Genomic DNA, 27513 nt, shown 5'->3' with positions numbered 1-27513 from the left:
TAAGCAGGTGGTTGGGGCTAACTTGGGTTATATTCCCACGTCTTCTGTTTAGCTGCCTCTGGCCACATTAATTAATATTCATAGCACTTCATTCTAAGTGTCCAATACAATTAAAGCACCAGCAGGTCTTTGTTTAATTTTTTTTTAATAAAAAAATTGGCTAACTCTCTTTTGATTTACCCTGAAGACTGAGATGACAAAGATGACAGGACTGTTTCTTATCCTCCTTGTGCCAATGATTTATTGTTATTTGGGCTGAAGTTTGGCCAGTCGCCTGGCCTTTTATTCCTGCAGAAACACTCTGATTTCAATCTCTCTCTCTCTCTCCCCCCGGCCCCCACTGCTTTCATGGCATCCAATCTTCTATTTATACAATGAATATTTATGAAGGCCCTTAATGAAAAAGATGGAGCATGCAAAGGGGAAGAGGAGGGAGGGGAAAGAGGGTTTTCGTTCATTTTTTCCATTTGTCAGATGCATCGTGGAGCCTTATTAGTATGCAAGAGGCTTAATTTCTTGATTAAATTTCATCTTACAAATATAATATTGGAAATTAACTTCCACCTATTTTGCCCAACTTCAGGTGGGTGGCAGAGAATCAAGGAAGTGGTCCCCTGGGCGTCACATGACAGGACTCACCAGTGATGGTACACGCCCATGTTGCTATACTGGCTGGTCTCGCAACAACTTCTTTATTAGCCCCTCTCCAATCCCCACAGAAGCTAATGATACCTGGGCTTGTATTCCGTAAAAGGGCACAATGCAATAGCGATGAGAAATCTGTGATGGTTTTATTATGCATTCAGGCTCTCCTACCAAACCCTATGATTGGTGAGACGTGCAAGCTGGCATATTGCTTCCATATTGAAAGAAGGGCACTGCCTATTGTAGTCTGTGGTAGCGGTTTTGTCCTTCAAAACTGTACACCAGGAGTAGCGAAATCTTTGAAGCCAATGAGCACACTTGGAATTTTGAGGAAGTTCTATCAGCACCAGCCACAAAATGGCTGCCACAGGGTGTGGCATAACTGGAAATGGTTGCCATGGCACCATCTCTTATTCCGGTTTTTGTTCTAAAATAAAGAAATGGAAGAATAAATTTCTTCCCCGCAAATAAAAGTAATGTCACTACAAATGCTCCTGTAGAGGACAGCTGTGAACATTTATTATGGTCTTATACACAGAGCCTCAAGTTCAAGAAGTGCTTGGAATTCCTATTTTAAATAACCTGGACAGTTCTGCTGTTCAGGACCTTGGAGAGTTCAAGAACACTGCCGTTCCCTACAACCACATCCTCCTGCTTTGAAAGTTAAATTTAAGATTGCAAATTTGTAGATCTTACAGCTAAATTGGTTATCAGATATATGAAGTGTTAGCCTCAATTAATTGTTTTTTAAAAGTGGATAAATTGTCAAATGAGAATGACACAGGGCTTCAGAGTTTGGGTAGGGGAATTTCAAGTTTTGTTAAAAATTCAGTGACAAACTAGGGAGAAAACAGCCTTGTGTCGCCTTAACAACTAACAGATATATTGTGACATAAGCTTTTGTGAACCAGCTTTCATCAGAGGCATGGAACACTACCCTTGGCCAAGTATTCTTAAAAGACTGGAATAACTTTCTAATATATTTGAGAGACCACTGTAAACAGTTGAAATCACTGGCATGAATACAATGACACTTGTAAAGTAACATGAATTTACGACACTATGATTATATAATAGATTTAGAATTGGAATCCATGGAAGGAAGGAAGGAAGGAGGTCTGAAGGTTCGAAAGAACCTTTTTTCTAATGTTGAAAATGTTGTGTTTGTTATGTATAACTTTTACGTAAAACCAATGAAAAAGCCCATGAAAGCTTATGCCACCAAAAATGGTTGGTCTTCACAGCATTTCATGACTCTCCATCGTCCAGTATGGCTCTCCCCTAGAATAAATGATGTAGCTGAAGTCCTAGTATTAAAACCTGAGATTCATCCCTGCACACACACACCAAACACATTTCAGAACTGGAATTTGAATCAAATTTGGAAAGTTAGCTACATTTCAAGCCCTTCCACAAAATTTGGACAATATGGTATCTAAAGGATCACAGAGCCAGGTTGGTCCTCCAAAGTAATCCATTCTATCCCCTAAACAGGAGCAAGATCCAGTAAATAAATCATGAGGATGATTAATTAGCCACAAAAGATAATTATTGAAACACACACTAATGAAAAGCAAATTTTTACAAGTCTATTAAACCCAGAGAAGCAATTAAGTTAATTGGCATTCATTCTTCATTTTATTGTCTTGTTTGACTAGCTATTTTTTGTGGAGGGAAAAAAAATAATGATTTTTAATTAGTACTTATAAAATAACATTATTTTACAAAGATTTACAGCTTTGGAGAGATGATTCGGAGTGACTCTGATAAATAATCAACCAAAAATTGTATCTCATAAAAAGTACAATAATAATGGAAGTAAAAATGAGGACAAATTTGGAGACTTCAATCCTTCCATGCAAATGCAATATAATGTGACAAAAAGTTAACAAGTTAGAGATTTAGAAGGAAAGGGACTGAAGAGTAAAGGGGGCCCAGTGAATCAATGAAATAAGTAAAGAATTATCAAGGAATCAATTGATAAGCTTGTTCTTAAATTCTTCTGATAGCAAGCTTTGTTGTGCTATTTACACATAGTGAGGTGAAGAAAAACTCGGATGGGTAGGGAATGATCAGAGACTACATTTTGAAAAGCCAAATGCTACTTTTTAAGAAAATTCATTCATGCGGTAATTCAAATTTTCCCCCAATGTGGAGCTATTTCACACAAACACCAACAGAAAGAAGTCACTGTGTGCTTTCTCCCAAAATGATGCCTTCAATTTTTGGACTACATCTTCCATAAGCCCCAGCCAGGACAGCCATGATATCTAGGGCTGATGGGAATTGTAGTCCAAAACATCTGAGGAAACCAGATTAGGTAAGGCTGCTCTACAGAGTCAACAAATTATAATATGATTTGGGGTCAAGATAAATGATAAAATCCACTCCCCCTTGCTTTTGGAACCATTGACAACATCCATCTAGACAAAACACACTTATTTCATGGCAGTGAGATGGGGTCAACAATTACCTCTACGTATTTAAAAGAGGAACAGTCATTTAGTGAGGTTTCATGTGCAATTTCGATCCAAGCTATTAAGACAAGTTTTGCATCTCTGCGAGTCTCCATGGGCGCCTTTCAATTCACCTCTATTCAGGCTACTCACAGTGGCCAAGTTTTGTCTTCTCAACAGCAATGGACTGTTGCCCAAGCAATACAGAGCCTCTCCACTCTGTAAGAGCTTTTGATTGGCTGTTCCCCGTCTCTTTGCTCTCAAGTCCTGGTGTGTTTAGTCCCTCAATGCCAGTGGTGGAGCGTTTGCCAGCTCGATGCAACGGAACTTTTCCCTGACCACATTTAGTACGAAGGTCCTTTGACAGCACCTGGTTCAGTCAGGCGGGCTGAAGCATAGGCAGAGGCTCCTAGGCAAGCGGCTGCCTCACAGAGCCCAGGAGAACCAGGAGGGCCAGGTAAACCAGGCCGCCCGGCTTCTCCGGGAACACCTGGGGTGCCTCGCTCTCCCTCTTTGCCATTCGTGGCTTGGCCAGGGTGTCCTGGAAGACCTAGAGGAATGAAAAGAGGCATGGGTAGTTCATGCTTGTGCATCTTTTGTGGGCAAAAAGTAGGTCAGGACCTACTGGTAGGTCTCTGGCTGATTTGCAATAGATCACCAAGCGTTTCTGGCACCCAGCCATTTAATGATCACAACAACTTTTGTTTGCTGAAACAAAGACAGATTTTTGTGTGATAGAACTGTGATCTCAGTTCTACTACTGAGAACAATTTCCTGGAGTGAGATGCATCTGGGGGTACCCTCATCCACTGCCACTGCGCCTTTCTATGACACTATTTTGTATTTGGCTCCAGTTGGTGGACCTCAAGGTTCTGGGAGAAAAGCAAAGGAGATTCCCATGTGGCCATACTGGCTGGGGCTGATGGGAGCTCGAGTCCAACACCTGGTGGGACACAGTTTCCCACACCTGTAACAGTCTTACACACACACCCATCAGGCAGCCAAGTGCATTGCTTCAAGTGTGAAGCATACAATTAACTCTTCTCCTCTCCGCTGCCATTCCATGCTTCACAGCTGATTCCACATTCTTGGTATGTTAAAGCAAACAGAAAAATCCCAAACCAGGTTACCAATCGTAAAAGAAAAAGGAGGCGAAATAGTTCCATCATGACTGTAAGAATAAAATGGTGTTTGCTTTTGCTAGTCTGGTGCTAAACACCTTTACCATAAGCACCGTGGAAATGCATAATGTACTTTAAAATAAAAATATTGAAAAGATCATCTGTAGCCATGGATATGCCCAGTTGGCTGCCCCCTGACTATAAATAAAAGGTTTCTAAAAGAAATAAGAACAAAAAGATGTCACAGCAACCGGGGTCAGCCCTGGTGACCTCTTTATTCTCACGCTCTCTGGGTGGGCATTTTGGGGAGGGGGCTGGGTTGCGGGATGCCAGCCTATTGACAAGACCCTTGACAATGCTGCTCAAAGAGACAGTGGACTGAAAGGCAGGTGAGATAAGTGATCTGGGATCATGCTGAGTGGAAGACCCATGGCCATGGCGCATGTGGTGGGATAGATCTGTGGGGCCTAAATGGAGCTGGGGCAAGGCAGAGTGGTTGTACCAGTGTCCTGGCCCCAATCTCACTACTGCTTCATTCCCATCCAGGGGCAAAGTGGGTACCAGAAGGCAACTCTGCCACACCACATGTACCACGACTGCCCCAGGCAACTTGTATTGATGTCGTGTGGGAAGTCCCTCTCAAGCCTTCTGTTTGTGATTTGCCCTTGGTGCCTCTGCAGTCACCTTACCTGGTATTCCTGGTGGCCCTGGCATCCCTTGATGCCCACGGCCGGGCTCTCCCTGCTCCCCTTTCTCGCCCCTCTTTCCTGTAGAATTGGAAGGGGGGAACAGTGAGAGGCTTTTAACACTTCATGCACACATCCCTCCAGGACTGACAGCAGAGCAGCTGATTCTGCATTGCTCTGGCTGAAGAAAAGCTCTTATTTAACAAAATTTATATACCACTCGGTTGCAGTTAAAACCTCAAAGTGGTTTACAAAAATTAAAACATTGAACTTATCAGTAAAAGGCGGCTTAAAACAAGTGTTTTGAAGACATACAATGGTAATTAAAATTAGCAATAAGCTATCGCAAAGGAAACGGACATGATTCAGCTTCCCCACCCCCACTGCCAGTTATGTTGCAATTCCACAGAGAAAACCCACAGAATGTGCAAACGTGTGCAGAAGTCAGCTTCTTCAGAATCTCAGCTTTAAAATTTGAACAAGTTTCTAGCCCTCATGGCTGAAATCAGCAGGTGACTGGAATCTGATGGGGCTTCAGTGCCCACACATAGCTCCTTGCCACCCCTCCCCATGACTAGCAAAACTTGGAACTATGCAAGACAGTAAACACTACAGAACATGTCAGAGAAAATAGTCATATTTGCAAAGTTTACCAAGGGGATTCTGATACTGGTTTGGAGGGCAAACACTAACCATATTTTGCTGGTTTGGATGTCAGACTGAACCATTGCTAAGCACTGAAGAGGAGGCAGTATGGGGAGGAGGAAGAATGCCACATGTCACTTGAATTGAGCCACAAAACTCAATGAGGCTTTTCATGCAGGGAGATGTGCTCTTACCTTTAGGTCCAGTGTTGCCAATTTGTCCTACAGCTCCTAGGATTCCTGGGATGCCTCGAGGGCCAGGGTGTCCATGTGGCCCTTGCTGACCAGGTGACCCAGGTGGTCCTGGAGGTCCAGGTGGTCCCATCACACCTGCCCCACCTATGGCATCTCTTTTAGCACTCACAGCTAACTCAGCCAGTTGTTCTGTAATGCAGAGTGAGTGAGTGAGAGAGAATGAGAGAGAGGCATTGCATGTACCTGGGGCTCCTCCATCCTTATTGGATTCAGCAAATTCAGGGCAGACAAAAAGAATGTGCTTTTCGTATGTATTCATACAATACACAATTAACATGTGGAATTCACTATGCCTTTAAACAAAATTAAACCAATTCAAGGAGGAGGGATCTATGAATGGCTATTAACCTCCACAGACAGAAACTAAGAAATAGGGATGGGCCAATCGGTCAATTTTAGTTTTTCAGTTTCTCATTTTTCCAATCTTGAGTTCAAATCTCCACTTTTCCATATCAGTCCTCATGAAAATTCACCAGCATTTTCATGTGAATCCCTCCTAATATACACAATTTATGCAATTTCCCCTAATAGAATGTATTTTGTATATTATTTTCACTAATATATGCATATTTATACACATCCTGTGGCTAGGGAAATGCATTGCAAAATTCAGAGAAGTGGGCATTTCGAAGGATTGCTGAGTTCTTGTTTTGGTTTGGAAAGTGCAAATTGTGTAGCTTCGCATTTAAATGCTTGGCCAAATTCCTGCCCCTCCACTACTAAGAAATGGACATTTTGTTACTCCAAGCCAAATTCCAATGTGTCTTGGAGTGATAATATGTGCCAAAACAAAGCTAAATGTGTCAGGAGAAAGACATTAACCTGCTTCTCCAGGTTGGTTTTTCCTTGAAAAAAATGAATGGGACACTTTTCACATTAGCATTATTTGGGACAAAAAATACCACCCCAGTAGCAAAAAAAGAAGAAGAAGATTTTATTGCAGAATAAAACTGCAAAAGTGGCTGAATTTTGAGGACATTATTTACTAATGTGCAGCTGATGAAACTCTAGAAGAGCCAGTGTGGTGTAGTGGTTAAGAGCGGTAGTCACGTAATCTGGGTAACCGGGTTCGCGTCTCCGCTCCTCCACATGCAGCTGCTGGGTGACCTTGGGCCAGTCACACTTCTTTGAGTCTCTCAGCCCCACTCACCTCACAGAGTGTTTGTTGTGGGGGAGGAAGGGAAAGGAGAATGTTAGCCGCTTTGAGACTCCTTAAAGGGAGTGAAAGGCGGGATATCAAATCCAAACTCTTCTTCTTCTTCTTCTAGAAGGACTACACTGTATATCTTTCCTTCCTTCCTTTTTTGGACATACACCTCTTCAAGTTCTCACCATTATTTTCTGTTGTTTGTTTCTTGCAACCACATAAGCCCTGCTGTGTGTTTTAGATCATCAACCCATCACATAGGTGGCCGTTCCCTTGGTCATTTGAAATTGTAGTGCCTCCATACTAAGACTGCTAATTTCATCAGCCTGAATAGCCTCTTACCGTATGTCCATTTTAATTTTGTGGCCTTTTCCACTACCATCCATAACCTTCAATCTATGTCACATACAATTTTTAGTTTTTCTATATGTTAATGATATTCTTAACATTGGGCATTCTATGCCATATTGTTCTATTCTTATTTTGTTTGTGCTTCTGTGTTTCACGGTCCATTTCTCGGCAACATAACACATCACAGGTAAAATGCACGTATTGAGCACTTTAGCTTTAAAGCCTAAGGAATTTTTTTTCATTATACAGTTTCCCAAGGCCACACACAATTGTTTTAATCTCCACTTTATTTCCACTGTTTGATTTTCAATTCTCAGTATTATTCTTTTGGCTTAAATAGACGTTATTCAATTTGCTTTGTTTAATTTCTAATTGTATATCACTCTCTTCTTTAAACATTATTTTGGTATTTGCTAGATTCATCTTCAGTCCTACCTTTTTTTATACTTCAATTAGTTCTGCTGGCATTTCTTGCACTTTTTGTCAACTTTTGGCAATTATGTATCATCTGCATATCATAGATTATTTAGGCATTTTCTGTTGATGTTAATTCCTTTTTCTGACCATAACAGCTTCTTAAGCACACCTTTCAATGCAAGTGTAAATAGCTTATGTGATAAGCCATCTCCTTGCCTTACGCCTCTTTCTAAGGGTACTGGGTTGGTCTTTCTGTGGATAAGATACATTGCTGTTGCCTTGACTGCTATTTCTTGCAATAGCTGGTTGTATCTGGTGTCAATTATTCAGTTTAATAATGCTCATTGTACAGCCCAGGTTTCAACAGCATCAAAAGCTTTTTCATAACTGATGAACCCAACTTATATAGGGACGCTATATTCACTGCATTTTCCTATCAATATTTTCATAGTTAATAGATGATCTGCTGTGGAAGATCATTTTCTAAACCCTGCCAGTTTGCTAGGTTGATAGTCATTGTAGCTCTACATCTGTGCAAATGCTGTGTGAATTCTGTGATGGATTTCAACCCTGGGGGGTTTTTTTATAAAAGGTATGGGACTACCAATTTCAGAGGCAATGTGCCCCTGAATGCCAGTTACTTGGGGACAAACAATGGAAGGGTGAGGCTGTTTCATTCATGCTCCGTTTGTGGGTTCATAGGACGCATCTGGCTGGACATTGTTGTAATCTAGACACTGGCCAAGGCAGACCCAACTTGTTCAGATCCAGCAGGCTCTTTCTATGTACTCACCTTGTAACATTTTTAAGGCCACATCAATAATGTGCTGATCTCCTGTGTCCCTGCCCTGGAAAGTGGAAAGAGAGGAGATCTTGTCATTCACCACAATTACAATCACAGTAGACCTAAGAAAAGCCCTGGTGGATCAAAGGCCCGCCTAAGCCAGCATACTGTTCTCATACCAGCTAACCAGATATAGCTATGAGGCACCCATAAACAGGACACAAGCACAGCAATCCTCTCCTGCTGTTGTTTCCCAGCAACAAGTATTCAAAGGCATAGGCTCTGATACCAGAGATTATACACAGCTATCATGACCAATGACAACACTCTGAGTCACTAGGGGGTACAATAGGCACACAGACTGAGCCAAGACTTGGAAGAAAGCCCTACCAGAAATCCACAAGAAGAGAAGGGCGGGAGGCACTAACATGGTTGGGAAGTAGAGCAAGCAGAGTGGAACCCTCTAGTCTACCATATATTTTGAAAAGTTGTTTGTCTCTTTGCTGTGCATCTGACACCAAAGACCAAGGAGCAGGCTTTCATCTGTGTTTGGATAAAATTGGACACCATTATGAATCAAGATGGTAGACTGAACCTTTAGAAACTGCACCAATTTGGTGGGTTTCGTAGAATTCCTGTGCAACTCCAGCTACAAGGCTCTTAGTCCTTCATGAATTTGTTCTATTCACTTTTAAAGCTGGTGGTCATCATGCCTCTTGTGGTCATGTATTCCATAGCCTAACAATGTTCCCCCATTGAAGCCTGCACCAATTTCTTACCATCATAGTTAGCTCTGGACTCCAGAAACCTTACAGGCCTGCAAGGTGATTTGTTGGTTATCACAACCAGGACGCTACATGGAGGAAAATATCTGACTCATGTGCTATCAGACCTGCTACCTAAATAGAGCTGTGCAGCTGTGCATCTACTTGCAATGAAGGATTGGGAGTGGGGGACGAAAAGCCATGCAGAATGCTGACACCCCAACCACTAAACCTGGAAGGTCTACTCGCCCCTCTTCGTTTTATCAAGCAATGCCCAGTTCCAGAGTGCCTCTTCCAGTTCTACTCTCTGCTCATGGTACTGCTGAGATTCTGTGTGCAAATCAGTGGAAGAGGAAGCAATGGGCAAATATCAGTGCATGATAGCATCTCCTTGGAGAGGCAGTGTCCACAGAACCTGTAGTTCAGCTCTGCTGGGCTGACAAATGGATCTGCACACTTGCAGAACAGCAACAGCCAACCAGGGTTTCTACTTCATGTGCAAATGATTAAATTTCTGATTTCGTAAAGAATATTTTGGCACTACTTAGTGATCGCCATGAGAGGGTGCTGTGCCCTAATTCAGAGCGTCCAAAGTATCAACAGCAGGGCATGCATCCTCACATGAAGGAGGAATAATCATTCATGCAGAGGTGTAATAGGCCAGTCTCCTCAGTGATCCAACTGCACCTGATGCAGGGAGACACAGACGAGAATTATTCACCTCTAGAGGAGGGTAACTGGAAGAAGGCAAGACCAGCACAGAGGGCCATGAAGACACAGTGAACTGCTTCCTCTGTGAGTTGCCCCTTTGCTTTGCATCCAGGAGAACCCAGTTCCAGTTCCTAGTACCTCTTATTTTAAAAACCTGCTAACAGATTGTGAGAACAGGATCTCTTGGACAGAGCCTGAAGAGCCACTGCCAGAATACACAGGAATGGGTCTTATACTATGAGTCGGACCATTGGTCCATCTAGCTCAGGCATGTGCTGTGCTGTGTGGCTGTTTTCTGTGGTAGCATGGAGCATTATCAGGTTTAACTCACCGGAGCACCTTGAGTCCCAGGCATTCCAGGTACACCGCGCTCCCCAGGTAGACCTCTGGGCCCCGGAGGTCCTAGGAAGCCTCTGATACCTGGTGCGCCTGCATCCCCAGTAGGTCCAGGAAAACCAGGCTCCCCACGGACACCTTGCTGTGAAAGATCAGATGCTAGTTAAGAAGAGGCCCAAGACTCATAAAAGCACCTTTTAAAACTGGAGAGTTAACGCACCGTGATAAGAATGCCTGGTGGACAGGGGCATAAGGAGGCAGAAATTTATGTCCCATCCTGTGTTCATTACAGTCAGCACTGTTTCCGTTCCACTACAGTTTGGCTTCTACTAAAACCTAGGTTTTGCATCTCACTATTAAAGGCGGAAACTAACATTCAGTAATTATGCAATCCATTCCAATGAATTTCAGTGGAAAGAAATCATTAAAAACATGGAAAGTAAAATAATTATTTACATAACATTTTTATTATTTAGCATGCAAATAATAGTGAATACTGCTTGTATCTGCTTGCATGGCTTCTGTTCGGTCCTTGGAGAAAAATAAGCATTGCAGCAATTTCCGCCCCAGTATCTGTTTTGTACAGTATTCTCTGGAATCCCTAATGGTGGGTTAGACCAGCTTACCGTTCCATGTTTCAGTGTCTTGCCAGATGCCTCTTACAGTTAACAAGCTAGGCATGAGGGTAATATCCACCACCACCCCATTGTGAATCCCCAAGTAGCCATAGAGGATTCTATTTTTGATTAAAATGTCTAATTGCCCAATAGCTTCCATAAACTCATCTAAACCATTTCTTCAAAAGAAAAGCAGTTATGAAAATGGCCATTAGGGCATCCTCTGGCAGTAAATTCCAGGGTTAATTATGCACTGCTTGAAAGAGGAATTCCTTATGATTGCCTTAAACTTGCTGGCCATCAGTTTCCATAGCGCTTGCTTTCTAAGCATGAGAAATTATTGGTTCTATTCCTTGCATTCTCTTCATACCAAATTCTATCCCCATAACTTTTAAAGTCACTAGCATGTTTCCCCTTCATTGTTTTTTCTTACCTAAAAAAACTTCAGTTAGTCACACACTTTGCCCCATAAGTAATGCAATCCACCCTCCCTGATCATCAGAAGAATAAAACATTCTTCTTTTTTGTATTTAAAGGTGTAAACCGACCTAATTCACAATGCTAAAGGAAATGCATATTTGTTTGCAAATAATCACCTGTCCCTTTGGTCCTGGCTCACCCGATTCGCCCTACGGATAAAAAGCAACCAAAAATAAAGATCATCCACTGTTTTTTCTTAACAGCTTGCTTGGGCAATCTCTAAACATCAGTTGAGGAAAAACTCCCTATGTATATTTAATTCACACCATAATCAACAGTCTGCCTAAACTGGCAGTGGGCAGCACTGCTCTGCAGTGCTTCAAATCCTACTTGGACGGACTTGCCTAAGATTTCTCCATGTTGTCTGACTTACTTTGAGTTTTATCAAGTTTTCCTATTTTACACACAGAAGTTCAATCAAAACCTGCCAATGGATTGGTAATTTGACAGTGTTCTTTTACATAAACTCTGTATATGTCCCATTCTCTGATAGATTTTTCATCTGCAACGCCTCTTAACCTTGCTGATAATCTCACAGGTTCAGCATATTCCCTTAATTTGTTTTGCCAATCTGATTTAGTTGGTATATCCTCTCCTTTCCAATCGTTTGCAATTAAGATTCTGGCTGCTACAGTAGCATTCATAAAGATTCTCCTGAACTTTTTTGGAATTTCATGACCCATAATTTCTAGCAGAAAGACTTCAAGTTTTTTTAGGGAAAGAGCATTTGAACATTTTCTTAAGCTTGTTGTAAATCATTTCCCAAAACTGTCTAATCTGTTTACAGTTCCACCACATGCCTATTTAAAGAACTTATTCAGGGAACGCAATGGGAGGATTGGAGGTCAAGTTAAATTGAATTACAAAACGATGCACAAAGCAAGTATCAATTAAGGAATGAAAGATTGTATACTCTTATTTTTATTTTGTTTTCAACATTAACCGATAGTTTTTGCTATGTTATGCAATTTTCAACCCAACCAATAAAGCATTTATTTGTTTATTTAAAAAAAGAATCCTACTTGGACGGTCGCTGTCAGAGGGTGGTGTTTGGGGAGTGTTGATCAGTCCCATGGAGCTTTCAATGTGGAGTTTGGCAGCGTTTGCTTTTATCCCCCACGTTGTTTAACATCTACATGAAACAGCTGGGTGGGGTCATCCAGCGTTTTGGAATACATTGTCAGCAATATGCTGATGACACACAGCTCTACTTCTCCTTAACATATGCAGGGATGGCAGTGGATGCGCTGGACCGATGGTCTTTCCTTGGCAATGGACTGAATGAGAGCCAACAAACTGAAGCTCAATCCAGATAAGACTGAGACACTGCTAGTGAGCAGCTCCCTAAACCCAATGAATGGGAGGTTGCCTGCTCTTGAGGGGGTTACACTCTCTCGGAAGGAGTGGGTGTGCAGCTTGAGGGTACTTCTCAGGGGGTCTCAGTGGCACTGAGTACCTTCCATCAGCTTCGGCTGGTGGCCCAGCTCAGCTGCTCCCCTATCTGGAGAGAGATAACCCAACTTCTGCTGTCTATGCTCTGGCAACCTCTAGGTTAGATTACTGCAATGCATTATACATGGGGCTGCTTTTGAAGAGAGTACAGAATTCCAGCTGGTGCCTAATTCAGCAGCCAGGCTGCTCAACAGGGCAAGACCTTGGTCATGTGCTTCAACAGGTGTGCTTAGTAGGGCTGCTTTTATTTAGAGTAGGGCAATAGCTTTGGGTTTCAAGCCCATTTTCTGCCAGGAGCACTCCCTAGCTGGGTACTGTTTGCTGCTGAAGATGATATTTGCAGTAAATAGCACTGACAAAAAGGAGTCAGTAGGGAACATTTCAGAAAGGCCACAAGGATGCTATAAGGTGTCTAACTGGTGGCCCTCCAGATGTTTCCGGCTCCCAGCTCCCATCACCATTGGTCATGCTGGCTGGGGCTGATTGGAGCTGGAACCCAACGACATCTGGGAGTACCACAGGTTCCTCATCCCTGCCATAAGGCCATAACTGAGCAAGCTCCAAAAGTTGCTCTACAACATTCTACCCACCAGACAATGTTGGCTTTTGCAAGTCAAGAAGCACAGTTTTGGCAACTATCTTACCTTCTCTCCCTTCTCCCCTGGAAGGCCTTCAACGCCAGGATCTCCCTATAAGGAAGGAACAATAGTTTTATTTTCCGGCCAGAATAGCAAATGACCATCTCAAAACTAACACTTCCTGTTCCCTCTCAGTGCTCCACTCCCTCATGTCTTGAATGCCCCTTTGTCTCTGAATTGCTACAAAGTCCAGTCTTTTACCAGCTGAGCACCAACTGAAGCCACGAGTGCACAAGAGATATCTTGGCCATGGTAATCTATGCTCTGGCAACCTGGCATTTGGAAAAATGCAATGCATTGTATATGGGGCACCCTTTGAAGACAATCCAGAAACTGCAGTTCAGAATATACTGCAGAGGTGGCCCTTCAATGAGGTGAGGTGAAGCCATTTACCTCAGGCGACAGATCCAACCTCCTCCCCACCCCCATCCTGCCATTGTGCTGCTACCAGCCCTGCCAGGGCTTTGCCCATGCAGCTGCCACAGCGCTGTTGCCCTCCCTGCTGCCACTGTGCCCTCACCACTGCGCTCTTGCAGCCACAGACGAGGGTGCAGTTGTGGTGGTGGGGCACTGGCATCACAGGCACGATGGTGGAGGCAGGGAGGGGGAAGTGCAGGGGCCGGGATCTGTGGCAGCAGCAGCAGCAGCAGCAGGGCATTTTGCCTACAGTGGCAAAGCATCTCAGACCAGCACTGGTCACACAGGGCCAGGTGGTAGGTTCATGCCTTGGTCTATTTCCAAGCTCAGTTCAAAGTGGTGTCTGTTATCTTTAAACCCCTCCCTAGTTGAAAAGCGAGATACCTGTTGGGCTGCCTTCCTAACACCAATGCCCTTAGCTACTGAGGTCATCATCTGAGGCCCTTCTCTAGATTCCTCTGACCAGAGAGAGGGTCTTTTCAACTGTATGTCTTGCCTTTTGAAGACCCTCCTCAGGGAGACTCACCTGGCACTTACACTGCTTCCTTTTAGGCCATGGGGATATGTCCCCCCCCCCCCCAAACCTTTATCTTCCAGGCCTTGTAGATATTTTAGCTTTTCTAGATTTGTTGGGATCTTCCAGACAACCTAAGCTGGTGGATTTTTTGCCCGCCTTATTTACTTATTGACTGACTAGGTTTTATCTCCTACTGTTTGTCATGTTATTGATTTTTATGGATTAATTGCATAAGGCTTTTTAATATGGTTTGTTAGCTAGCCTCTGGGAGCATTTTATACTCAAGGTGCAAGATGAAAAATATAATTAATAAAATATGGCAAAAGTAGCAGGCAGTAAATTTCCAGCTGCTCACACCAATGTAACCCTATAAACAGAGCAGTAAAAAACAGACAAAAATCAATCATAAAGACTTACAATGTCACCTTTGGGCCCAATTTTTCCTGGGAAGCCCTAGAGCAAACAAGAGGGAAATGCTGAGAACCAAGAGATGCTGAATTCTATATAAATTTCCAGTAACAGACCCCCCACTCCAGCTTATCACTGGAGATAGAAAAGACAAATGACTCATCAGCCTCTCAAAAAACCTTCCACAAACCAGACCGCAGTGTGTGCAGGCCCACTTTCAACGGAAAAGGGGCTTGCAGAGTAAACACCAGTGAATCAAGCAAGATGCTCTAGTCCTTATGGCTAAGAAGATATGCCTGAAAATATGCTGATGATAGTGAAGACACCAGATACACCTCCATGAAGAGGGCATTTTGCAACTTAGGGGCTGTCACAGAGAATCCCCTTTCCCAGGTCACACACACCATGGACCTCTGAGGGAGGCGGAACTACCAAGAGGTCCCTTCTCCCTGCTGATCTGTACATTTGGAGGGGTCTGTAGAGAAGGAAGGGGTCTATTAGATATTTGGGGCCTAAGTTGTTTAGGATTTTAAACACCAAGTTGGACCTGGAAATGAAGTGGAGTTAGAATCCCTGGTGTAGATCTGCACTTATGTACGCAGGCCATCACACTGTGTGGATCACTGTGTGGGAACTAGAGCTTTGGTTCATCTCAGTGGAACCCAGGCCTGGCATAAGAAGCCTGGTGCATTCTGGGAGATATTCCTCTTTGCCTCCTCCCACCCATCCCCCATGTCCACATCTATTCAAAGTATGTGTGTTTATGCAAATCTGCTCCGTTTGCAGGGTCTGCTCTAAAAGCGGCTTTGGAAGTTTCAAATGCTGCTGTCACATTTCCAGAGTTGCAGAAAAGCCAAGTGTGACTCCATCCTCAACACCACTCTGCTCAAAGAGTTCAAGACAATGGTACCTTGCCACCTTTAACTCCTGGGAGACCTTGTGGGCCTGGAATTCCTGGGGGGCCCTGCTCTCCTTTGGGACCCTGGAAATAAAGAAAAGGAAAAAACACATTAGGAGGAAAGTAAGTCACAGTGAAGAGGCTGATATCCTAGTCTGGCAGGGGTATCTCCCAGCCCTGCTTGGAAATGCTGCCGGGGACTGAAAGTGGACATTCTGAATGCAAAGCAGGTGTTCCAGTCCTTCCACAATCATGGACCATGGGCTGCCTGCCACAAACAGAGATTGTCCAGGCATTTATTTATTTGGGAGTTATTTATACCCTGCCTACTAACCAAAGTTCTTGAGGCAGCTTACAATATATTTTAAAAAACAATAAAATAGTCAATGATACAACAGACACTACAGCAGGGTCAAAGTACAGTGGTATCTCGATTTTTGAACGCAATCCATTCTGAAAGACCATTCGAGTTCTGAAACATTTGAAAACTGAGGTGCAGTTTCCCATAGAAAGTAATGCAAAATGGATTAATCCGTTCCAGACTTTTAAAATCAACCCCTAAAACAGCAATTTAACATTAATTTTACCATCCAATGATACCATAGAGCCACACAGTCACAAAAACAATCTGGCTGCAAGAGTGCTCCTGAGGTAAGACGAGAACAGATATATTTCACACAGTCACCAAATAAGCCCAAATATCACCTCCGTGTCATGCAGGTGCTTAGGACTCGACAGCCGACAGCTAGGCCTCCAGATTTTGCACTCAGCAGAAGCTGCGTGGCATGTCCGACTTCTGAGGCGTGATCGAAAACCAAAATGTTTGTCAGCGGAGACGTTTGAAAACCGAGGCACAACCGTATATACAAGTTGGCCTAGGACCTGGGAGACTTGAGTTCAGAATCCCACTCAGGTATGACGCTCCCTGGTTGACCTTGGGCCAATCACTGCCTCACAGCCTACAGTACCTGACAGGGTTGTGGTGAGGATTAGATGAGGAGAGGCAGAACCATGTACATCACCTTCCACTCCTTGGAGAAAACATTAGGATGAAAGTTTGATTCTGATGGTCTCTTCTGAGGTGAAACAGAGAGAGAAGTGCCCGGAGGGGAGACCACCATTCAACGGAGCTCTTGGAAAAGAGCTCTGGTTCTTTTTTCAGAAGAAAGAAAGAGAAGGAATGCATTTGGACTGAATTTTTCATACTCACCACTTTCCCCTGCACTCCCGGAGGACCCACTGGGCCTCTCTCACCCCGATCTCCCTGTGAAATAGAAGGGGAGAGGTCAAGATGTTCAATTCTGCCATAACTGTGAGCTAAATGAAAGTTTGATTCTGATGGTCTCTTCTGAGGTGAAACAGAGATAGAAGTGCCCAGAGGGGAGACCACCATCCACAGGGACAAGACATCCTTCGCCCTGCCTGACAAGGCCTACACCAGCCTCCCCCAATCTAGAGGCTGTTGGACTCTAACTCCCACCAGCCCCAGCCAGCATGGCCAACAGTCAGCCATGATGGGAGTTGCAGTTCAGCAACATCATGCAGGCTGAGGAAGGCTGGTCTGCATAAACCTCAGATTCTGAATGGGATAATCTCACACCCCCTGAAGCAAATACTCTACTTCGAGGAATCATCTGCCTCAACTGCAAAAGGCTCTAGGGATGCACTGATATTAGTTGAGCAATTCGGTGTACAAACTAAGTCTGCTGTCCCCACTCCCATAATGCCTCCACATTATCCATACCTTAGAGGAATTCATTTTAAAAGACTTACTTTCACACCAGCGATCCCTTGCGGCCCTGCTTCTCCTTGAGGTCCTGGCTCACCCTGAATGGGAATGGCAGAAAACACCAACTGAAGATCTGGTTTTAAGGAACGAATAGCCCCTTTTTGTGCATTGATGACAATTTGCGCTCATGATGGTATCAGGGCAGCGATACGCAATCCCACTTTCAATAATGTTTGTGCCTGCAAAGGTTCTGGGGTGGACATACTGCTTCACTTCCATTCAGTGCATGTCCTGCAATGTCTTATACCGCTAACACTCCAGTTATTCTTTCTGTACCACTTTCATTGTGCTATCGCACAAAAGTTCCTCTCCAGACAGCATGAATGTGGTAACAGCAGATAAGCATTGCAGAACAACTCACAAAGTGGAACAACGTGAGGAGGGTCCAGTATAAATCCACCACTAGTTCACTATTATTGTGTTAATGACAGCTCACAGAATGTATCTGCAAAACACACCAGTATAAGACGTAAGTCTGGTGAGGCCTGAAGTCTGCTTTGTTGCAGGGCTGGGGGGGGGGGGCAGGTAGAGAAAGATTACTCGGCCATGGAAGGAAGCTAAAAAAAAAAATTACTGCACAGAATTATGGTATTTCAATATCATTATATTTGCACTTCTTTAGAAACAGCACAGCCTTTACTTGTTTTTAAGAATTTGATAGGCTAGTGCTGCCCCCTGCTGTCCAAAGCAGGAAAGTGCAAGCACCAAAAGCAACGCCTGCTTTGCCCTGGCACCTTTTTGCCATTCAAATGCAAGCATTTGATGTCTGCAGGTGAAGCCATATTGGACCTTCTTCCCCTGCAGCGGGGAGTAACAGGAGCCCAACTTCATTTATAAATGTTGAATATTTCCGTGGGATATAACCAAGGCAACTAACAGAAACCAACCAACATAGAGATGTCATTTACATATACATTATTAATAGCAGAAGCATCATTAATGTAATAGAAAGTGCTTGTGAGTCCAAGAAGACAATTTCTCTCACTCCCAAAAAAAACCCCACAGCCTGCAGAAGAGAAAATGAGGTTCTCCAAACAGCAAAAGTGAAAAAAGTGTGTGTGTGTGTGTGTGTGTGTGTGTGTGAGAGAGAGAGAGAGAGAGAGAGAGAATAAATAAAATGAATTAACAATAAATTATGAGAAAGGTGGCAGGAAGCAAACACCTACTGGATAAGCAAGGAAACCTCAGAGACTGGGATATATTGCAGAGCTCTTAGTGTCTGCTGTTTTAAAGTGTCTATGTTTTAAAGTTAAGAAACAAAATATAATGGGAGGCGGAGATCCCTTTTTACTTACAATTTTCCCAGGTGCCCCCGATGAGCCTCCCAGGCCACGACCCCCTGGTTCACCCTGTTTAAAACATCAAAAGACATAATTCAAAGCATTAGATGGTTCCTTGATCCATCAATGTGCCTGTGGTGGCCATCTGTATATGGTTTATAACAGCCTTCCTGAAACTGTTGCCCTCCAGAGGTTTTGGACTACATCTCCCATCAGCCCCAACCAGGGGAAGGCTGGTTTAAAAGGAAAGAGGAGCAGGTGATATTATTAAGTCAAGGCACTCACCTTCTGTCCTGGGCCACCTTTGGTTCCAGGTGTGCCTGGCAAGCCCTGCGATGGAAAAAAAACAGCAACCCCAAATTATCTATTGTATGATAATTTAATATTTATTATACCAGAATTTCTTGTCTTGCTTGGCTTGGCGAGGGTTGGGTTTCTCGGTCCAGATCCAAAGATAAATTCATTCTGAGAGAAACTAGATAATGCATTACCACAGATGGTTGGTGGATGTGGCACTCAGCTAGATAAGCCACGTGGATCATTTTTATACGCAGAGTTCTGCCAACATGTGGCAGCCTGGATAGAGTGGTTAGAGTGTGGTGCTGATAATGCCAAGGTTGCAAGTTCAATCCCTGTGTGGGACTGTTGCATAATCCTGCATTGCAGGGGGTTGGACTAGTTCAGGCATAGGCAAACTCAGCCCTCCAGATGTTTTTGAGACTACAATTCCCATCATCCCTGACCACTGGTCCTGTTAGCTTGGGATGATGGGAGTTGTAGTTCCAATACATCTGGAGGGCCGGGTTTGCCTATGCCTGGACTAGTTGATCCTCAGGGTCCATTCCACTTCTACAATTCTATGAATCTATGGTATGCTTATGGTTTGTTTTTTTAAAATGTTAAAATCATATGTTATTGGACATAAATGTAAAGGTAAAGGGACCCCTGACCATTAGGTCCAGTTGTGACTGACTCTGGGGTTGCGGTGCTCATCTTGCTTTATTGGCCAAGGGAGCCGGTATACAGCTTCCGGGTCATGTGGCCGGCATGACTAAGCCGCTTCTGGCAAACCAGAGCAGTGCACAGAAATGACGTTTACCTTCCCGCCGGAGCAGTACCTATTTATCTACTTGCACTTTGACGTGCTTTCAAACTGCTAGGTGGGCAGGAGCAGGGACCGAGCAATGGGAGCTCACCCCGTCACGGGGATTCAAACCACCAACCTTCTGATCAGCATGTCCTAGGCTCTGTGGTTTAACCAACAGCGCCATATGTTCCCCTAATTGAGGACCTTTACAGCTGTTGCTCAAATATCTAACAAAGGTGTGGGGAACCTTTGGTAACCCATTTGTTGCTGAACTACAACTTCCATCATCCTTGGCCATTGGCCATGCTTGTTGGGGCTGATGGGAGTTGTAGTTCAGCAACAGCTGGAGAGTCAAAGTTTCCCCACTCCTGACCTAAGGAGCCCATCTCTGCAGCAGTTCCTGAGAATTCCCAGTTCCCATCTACTGCCACATGATCCAGTTAACCTGTCCATTTCAGCTAAAGACTTCCCAAACTACCCAGTAATATCCAATTTTCTAGTTCGAATCACAATCTTCACTGTTCCCAACACATATTCAATAAGAGCTTTACGATTACACAGACGAGAAGATTTTGTTTGTTTGTTTTAAATGAAATACAGCAGTGGCAGTTTTTCACCAATGGATAAATTGGCTGGGCTGATTCTAAACTAGGAAGGTTGCCAAACTACCTTCAGGTGATATAATAATATCACCTGAAGTAATAATACTTACAGCTAAGCCTCGGTGGCCTGGAGGCCCTGGAAGACCTGGTTGCCCTGCACTTCCCTACAAGACAGAAGAATAGCCATTAATGGAAGGCAGGAAAGAATGAAGCAAATATTGAGAAACAGCAAGACGGGACACGGTTGCAGCACTTACAATTTTGTCTTTTAAAAAAATAAAACTTCAATAGCTGTAGGAACACAACTCCAGCCTCACAGAAGGGAACAGCATCTTATTGCTTTACAAAAAGGAGACTCATGGGATCTCACAGGGACCTAACATCAAGCAAAGGTCACACCAAGATCTCTTTGCAATCTGAAGACTGAGAAAAAATATTAAGAGGCTCCCAGTTTGAATTTTCCTCCTGCCTGAACTTGCTAAGTGGCCTCAGCCCAGCAATTCTCAGCCTCAGTCCCCCAGTCTAGAATGTGGTGATATATTCTATAACTAGAATATAATAGTAACGGTAATACTAGTGATAGCAGTAATAATATAATAGTAATACTGAATAAGCTTGCAGGGTTGTTGTAAGGACTACAGCTAGATAATGCACTTTGAACATTTGAAAGCACTACACAAATGTTTATCATTTATCATTATATAATTCATACATAATATTGTGTTTTAATTATGGATAATTCCAGTAATTTATGATATTTTAAAATGTTATAAGGTTAAAAAGGTAAAGGTACCCCTGCCCGTACGGGCCAGTCGTGTCTGACTCTAGGGTTGCACGCTCATCTCGCTCAAGAGGCCGGGAGCCGTCGCCGTCCGAAGACACTTCCAGGTCACGTGGCCAGCGTGACGAAGCTGCAACTGGCGAGCCTGCACCAGTGCCACACACGGAAACGCGGTCCCTATTTATCTACTTGCACTTAGGGGTGCTTTCGAACTGCTGGGTGGGCAGGAGCTGGGACCAAACAACGGGAGCTCACCCCGCCGTGGGGATTCGAACCACCGACCTTACGATCAGCAAGTCCTAGGCACTGAGGTTTTACCCACAGCGCCACCCGCGTCCCTACCATAAGGTTAGTGTTAGCAAAATGAACTGTTCATTTAGATTATTAAGCAGGGTGCTTCCAATGTCAGTCCTACCCAGAAATGACGTATTGAAATTAATGGATGCAAGTAACTTAGGCCCATTAAGTTCAATGGGCCTATTCTTGAGTAGAACTTAGTTGGATACAACCCATTACATATGAACCGAATTAGGATTAGACTCTTGACATGAGCCAACAGTGTGACGCAGCAGCTAAAAAAGCCAATGCAATTCTGGGCTGCATCAATAGGAGTATAGCATCTAGATCAAGGGAAGTAATAGTGCCACTGTATTCTGCTCTGGTCAGACCTCACCTGGAGTACTGTGTCCAGTTCTGGGCACCACAGTTCAAGAAGGACACTGACAAACTGGAACGTGTCCAGAGGAGGGCAACCAAAATAGTCAAAGGCCTGGAAACAATGCCTTATGAGGAATGGCTAAGGGAGCTGGGCATGTTTAGCCTGGAGAAGAGGAGGTTGAGGGGTGATATGATAGCCATGTTCAAATATATAAAAGGATGTCACATAGAGGAGGGAGAAAGGTTGTTTTCTGCTGCTCCAGAGAAGAGGACATGGAGCAATGGATCCAAACTACAAGAAAGAAGATTCCACCTAAACATTAGGAAGAACTTCCTGACAGTAAGAGCTGTTCGACAGTGGAATTTGCTGCCAAGGAGTGTGGTGGAGTCTCCTTCTTTGGAGGTCTTTAAGCAAAAGACAACCATATGTCAGGAGTGCTCTGATGGTGTTTCCTGCTTGGCAGGGGGTTGGACTCAATGGCCCTTGTGGTCTCTTCCAACTCTATGATTCTATGATTCTTGGTTGTACTAATATGCATTGTTGTTGTTGTTGTTGTGTTGTTGTTCTGGTGTCATGAACTACTTAGGGCACAATTACGGGGGTAAATAAAATAATAATACTGTTACAGCATTCCTAGCCCCTCTGTGGCCTAGTACACAAAAATTACCTGCGGGGGTTGTAATTCTGGGAATTGCTAAGCAAACACAAGCGATGTCTGGGTCCCTGTGAGGCCTAACAACTAAAAGGACAACATGGGCTCTGTGTTGCTTAGCAACTGCTACAAATGGGAAAGGGAAGAAGGAGAACAGGCCCATTCTGACATGACACGGTTGCCAAACAGGAATGAGACTGGGAGTAGGCCTTGTGTAGTGGAGGCACCATAAATAATATGGAGGGTAGGTGTCACATGTGCTTGGTGGTTGTGAAGGGAGGACTTTGGTCCATACATTAGCTTTCTGAAAGAATATATAAATATATATACATACATACAGAGAGAGCGAAAGAGAGAGAGAGAGACTTGATAGGTATAGCTGCTTTGCTGCCCCTCCCATCAAAAACCCTCACCCAGGCTGGATTTAGGTTTGATGAGGCCCTAAGCTACTGAATGTAATGGGGCCCTTTGTATGTCCAAGTGTCCTTTGTCAACAACAAATTGTCACTGGTTTTTTGTATTAAATAAATGCTATATGGTAATTCATGGACCTAATAGTTATCTAAAGCCATTTGCACTTAACAAAATATGTGATATTTTAGGGAGCAGGCTAGCAGGTGGGGCCCATTACTAACAACATAGGAGCCTACACAACACAAAACAAAATACAATCACGACAGAACAATAAACAACACGAAAGAAAATGCATACAGAACAAAGAGTCAATTACATCGTTTAAGGGCATCTTCTTACCTTCACCCCAGGAATACCTGGGGTGCCATCTTTGCCATCAATCCCAGGAAGACCCTACAGCGAAGGGGAAAAAAGAAAAATGTAATAATGTTTCTGGATGTTTACATGTTTTCAGTCAATTTGGAAGCTGATTTACCCCAAGCAGGAAATCAAGGAATCTTACTTTCATCTTTCTCCCCCAAACACCATTGGACTCCAAGATGGAGGTCAGAAAAAAGGAGATACTTACCTGTCCCCCTTTTGGCCCCATTCCTCCTTGAGGGCCCCTGAAACCACGAGCACCCTAAAAAAAGTAACCCCCCAGAAAGACCCATTGTTAATATACCAAGGAAATGATAACCACAAAAATCTGAATGAGCTTCTGGCTGTGGTTTCTGCACTGCTTATAGCTGCCACCAACTGACCCGCCAAACTTTAACAAGACACTGAATGTGCAGAAAATCAATGGCTGGCTTTTGACTGCAAGAAGGAAGGGAGTTCCTGTAGCATTAAATTCCTCTGGGCTTTTGATCGTCAAGTAACTGCACATTGTACCGGAAATCAAAAGCATAGCTGTGAACCGATGCTACCAATTAGCTAAGTGGAAATAAAAGCCAACCAATTTTTTTATTTTTTCTAAAGAACCTATCATAATAGTGCCTTAAATGCATGGTGCTGATGGGGCTGAAGGTTCAACTGGCCATAGCCAGCCCAAGATGTTTTGGCACCTGAGGCAAACCACACAGTGGTACCCCTCCCACTTCCTGGGAAGAAGGGACAACAGGAGGAATCAAATCACCATTACTCAACGATTGAAGTGGGAATCAAAGGCTGTTGGGGGCGGACACCAATCTGAAACCCACTGGCTGGGTGCAGAACCCATGTGTCTGCAGAGGGCTGCTCCCGCCATTACACTAGGGGTGGAAAGAGACCAGCAGTGCCACTTATTCACTGAGGGGCTGATGCAGGGGTGGCGGGGGGACTGCTGTGGAGAAGGCAGATCCAGCCTTCAAGGAGTGTGCCGCAGCTTTCGTCACCACCAGGGCAGCGGCGGTGGCAGCAGACAGTGCTTTCCTGGGAGGCCAGATCTGCTGCTCCTGCGGATCCTGCTGCCTGAGGCAGTTGCTTCACCTTGCCTCATGGATGGGCCGGCCCCAAACTGCCAGTCCCATCAGCTTTAGAATCTGGAGCAGGAGGAGGGTGCCATTTTGTTTTTCACCTCAGGCAGCAAAATGTCTTAGGCTGGCCCCAGGGAGTGTGTGCGTGAGAGAGAGGAGGAAAGTAGTTGGATAAATTTCAAAAGCAAGATTCATGATACAAGTTTAGACTCCAACTCCCCCCACTTCAGCTACAGCAGGGAGGCTGGAATCCCACTAATCCCGTTTGTACTGAAGGCAAGTCAACATGCATCTTGATGATGGCTGAGTTAATGAGCCAGTGGAACCTGGAAGGAGCTGAGGTTTTTGTTGCCCCGGTGAAATAAAGAGGGAAGGAACGGTATTGTTCAAACATCACAGCTGGGGGGAGGGAAGCATAGGTCAGAAAGCTCTGCCCTTCAGGTTCTTGGGAGAGTTTCAAAAAGCAATTTCAGATGTAGATGGGGAGCAGATTACAGAACTAATTCTAATTGGACATGCTCTGCCGTCTCTAAGAGGCCCAGTTCCAAGTGAATTTCCAGTGCTGTTGGGAACATGGGAAGTCAGACCCTTGGTCCATCCAGCTCAGCGCTGTCTCCCATGATTGGCAGCAGGCACCTTTCCCAGTCCTACCTAGAGATGCCATTGGGGATAGAGCCTGGGACCTCCTGTATGCAAAGAGATGCTCTGCCACTGAGTGACAGCCCTTGCACATCTAGAAGAGCCAAATTCAAATTCCCTTTCAGCCGTAAAACTGGCATGGATCCACTGGCCTAGCCTACCTCACAGGGTTCTTGCAAGGATAAAAGGGGTAGGGGAAGAAATATATGCTCTGCTGCCCTAAAGAGCCTTGGAGGAAGGATGGGATATATAACTGAAATATCTAAAATCAGTGAAATAAATTAATGAAGTGAGAGTTGTCACATGCTCTTGAGCCCCTGGGATAGGGTGGTGTGGTGTGAATTTATCAAGAAATCAGAAAAAAAGGTCAAAGGAGCACCCTTATCATGAAACTGCTTATCTCCTGATGATTCAACTGAATGCTGCAATGAAATGTTTTACTCACAAGGTCTCCCTTCTCGCCAGCCTGTCCTGGTGGCCCCCTGGGTCCTTCTTCACCCTACAACAAATGTTTTATGGTTAAAATAGAAAATGAAAAAGAAAGTGAATATTTTCAAGCCTTCCTAAAATTAACATGTGTCTTTAATATTGCAGGCAGTTTACTGAGATATCAGAGGCAATAGAGGTTTTTAGGGTTTTTTAAATACCAAATTAAAGAGGAGAAGGGATATGGGCTGACCTTTTTAATCCCACAACATGCCCAACTATCTGGAAGCACTCTAATAATCCTTTTCAGAGAACATGGACTCCAACATGGATCCTTCTAAAGTCCCTGAAGCCTGATTCAATCTGTTTATGGAGAGCCAGAGAGCTGGGAAGAGCTTCTGATTCCAGGTGATTATGGATAGACAATTTGCATCTTTTGAGAGTGGGGGAGTAGAGTGGTGAATCCTGTAATCCCTATGCTCACTAAATTGAGAGTGAGCCCCATTGGTAATGAGTCTGATTGTGCAGTAAGTGTGAGAGCTCCAAACCAAGAAGTTCCTGGTTTAAAGCAAGCAAACAAAAAACCCTTAATCACAAACATACTTAGGCAAGCCACTGTCATTTTAAGGCCTGATACTTCTTCCCCCACATCTAAGATATGCAAATATTACAAAATAACCAGCATCAGGCTGGTTCATTATTTCTTCCTCATTTTTCTGTCAAAGCAATTCAAGTGGCATATATCTCTCTGTGTGTAACACAAAGCAATTAAATATATATCCAATAAAATAGCACACAAAAAACCCAGCAACTGTTAAATCACCCAAAGGACAGCAACAGGAAATGGTAGAATTAGCCCCATTTGACAATCTTTGTGAGGTTACAAGACTCTGAAAAAGACGTAACACGGATACCCCCTAGAAAAAAGTTTAACTGGTTAACAATAGACCAAACACAAAATGTGAACACTGGTGGAGGAAGGAGGTGTGGTAGGTGCAGCCCGCCCCAGGTGTCATCCCGGGGGGGGGGGGGGTGTGTGACATCACCAACCCGCCCCCCTGGGGCGCTAGCCCCGCCCCCAGGTGCACAGCATGTGTGCTGCTCCGCGTGCCAGAGCAGCTAGCTCCGCCTCTGAATGTGAAGCAGAAGGTTAGCTGAACACTTTGAAAACTTTACAGCACACACTTTGAAAATTTGAAATGTACACCATAAATGCAATGATTTATTGAAACCCTTGAGGGAGCCACTATTTGAGTTTAAGCAATGGCTGCATTACATGCTGTATTAACCATGTTCGCTAGTTCAAAAGAGAGCAGGGCAAAATGTTGTTTCTAGCATCTTTTATGAATGCTTCTTTCAGGGCCGGTAACTCCTATGAGTTCCTTTTAGCGTGTGGTGCAGAGTGGAACATGGGTAAACAGCCAAGCCCTGTGGCCCAGGAGAAGTTCTGTGGTGTCAGGGAACTGATGTCCTTTGATGTCCAGCTCCTGGGACATCTGCTCAGATTATCCTCTCAGAAAACTCCTCTGGCAAAAACCAAGGAAGAGACTTTCACACCCACAATCCAGTTTCCATCCATGATGTCAAAGGCAGTAGCATGCAGTCAGTGGACATGGTGAACTAGGCTAGTCCCCTAAATTAGAGTATTAAAGTATTAAAGCTTGGCGCCTCCTTCCCAAAGTCTGGGAAGCTTCTGCCCAGCTAAAGGAGGGAGGCTTGATGCTCTGACAGGATCCAAGAGCCCTTCCTCCAACTTCCCAAAGGCCATCTGGCTCTGGGAAGGGGGCAACAAGGCTCCAACATCCTGTCAGAGGCCTGGTGCTTCCTTCCCAAAGCCTTTGAAGCTTCTGCCTGGCTTGAGGAGGGAGGCACAACGCTCACACGTGTGACGTCAGGACATCCCCCTCCCCTGCTAATCACCCTCACAAGATGGCGCCTCTGGCCCTAACTGTTCCCCTATGAAAAATTTCACCACATGCCACTGGTCAAAGGGCTCAAACATGGG

At 44.2% G+C, this 27513-nt stretch overlaps 1 protein-coding gene across 1 annotated transcript in view; it reads right to left on the bottom strand.

Annotated features, from left to right (window-relative positions):
* Window positions 1-2260: 2260 nt before the first annotated feature.
* The window catches only part of COL9A2 (collagen type IX alpha 2 chain), a 47651-nt gene continuing 22398 nt past the window's right edge, over window positions 2261-27513 (bottom strand). The window contains exons 16-32 of the mRNA XM_083453114.1: window positions 25528-25581; window positions 23576-23629; window positions 23347-23400; window positions 20613-20666; window positions 19099-19143; window positions 18829-18882; window positions 17518-17571; window positions 16955-17008; window positions 15757-15828; window positions 14856-14891; window positions 13511-13555; window positions 11531-11563; window positions 10313-10459; window positions 8516-8570; window positions 5748-5936; window positions 4912-4989; window positions 2261-3651 (exon numbers count right to left, since the gene is read on the bottom strand). Coding sequence (XP_083309240.1) covers window positions 3446-3651; window positions 4912-4989; window positions 5748-5936; window positions 8516-8570; window positions 10313-10459; window positions 11531-11563; window positions 13511-13555; window positions 14856-14891; window positions 15757-15828; window positions 16955-17008; window positions 17518-17571; window positions 18829-18882; window positions 19099-19143; window positions 20613-20666; window positions 23347-23400; window positions 23576-23629; window positions 25528-25581 — 1284 coding nt within the window. The 3' untranslated portion in view covers window positions 2261-3445. The remainder of the gene's footprint in view (window positions 3652-4911; window positions 4990-5747; window positions 5937-8515; window positions 8571-10312; window positions 10460-11530; window positions 11564-13510; window positions 13556-14855; window positions 14892-15756; window positions 15829-16954; window positions 17009-17517; window positions 17572-18828; window positions 18883-19098; window positions 19144-20612; window positions 20667-23346; window positions 23401-23575; window positions 23630-25527; window positions 25582-27513) is intronic.

Source organism: Podarcis tiliguerta (assembly GCF_965153285.1).
Source record: "Podarcis tiliguerta genome assembly, chromosome: 8".
Lineage (NCBI taxonomy): Eukaryota > Metazoa > Chordata > Lepidosauria > Squamata > Lacertidae > Podarcis > Podarcis tiliguerta.
Note: the sequence above shows the minus strand (reverse complement) of the source record. Positions and strands in the feature narration are given on the sequence as shown.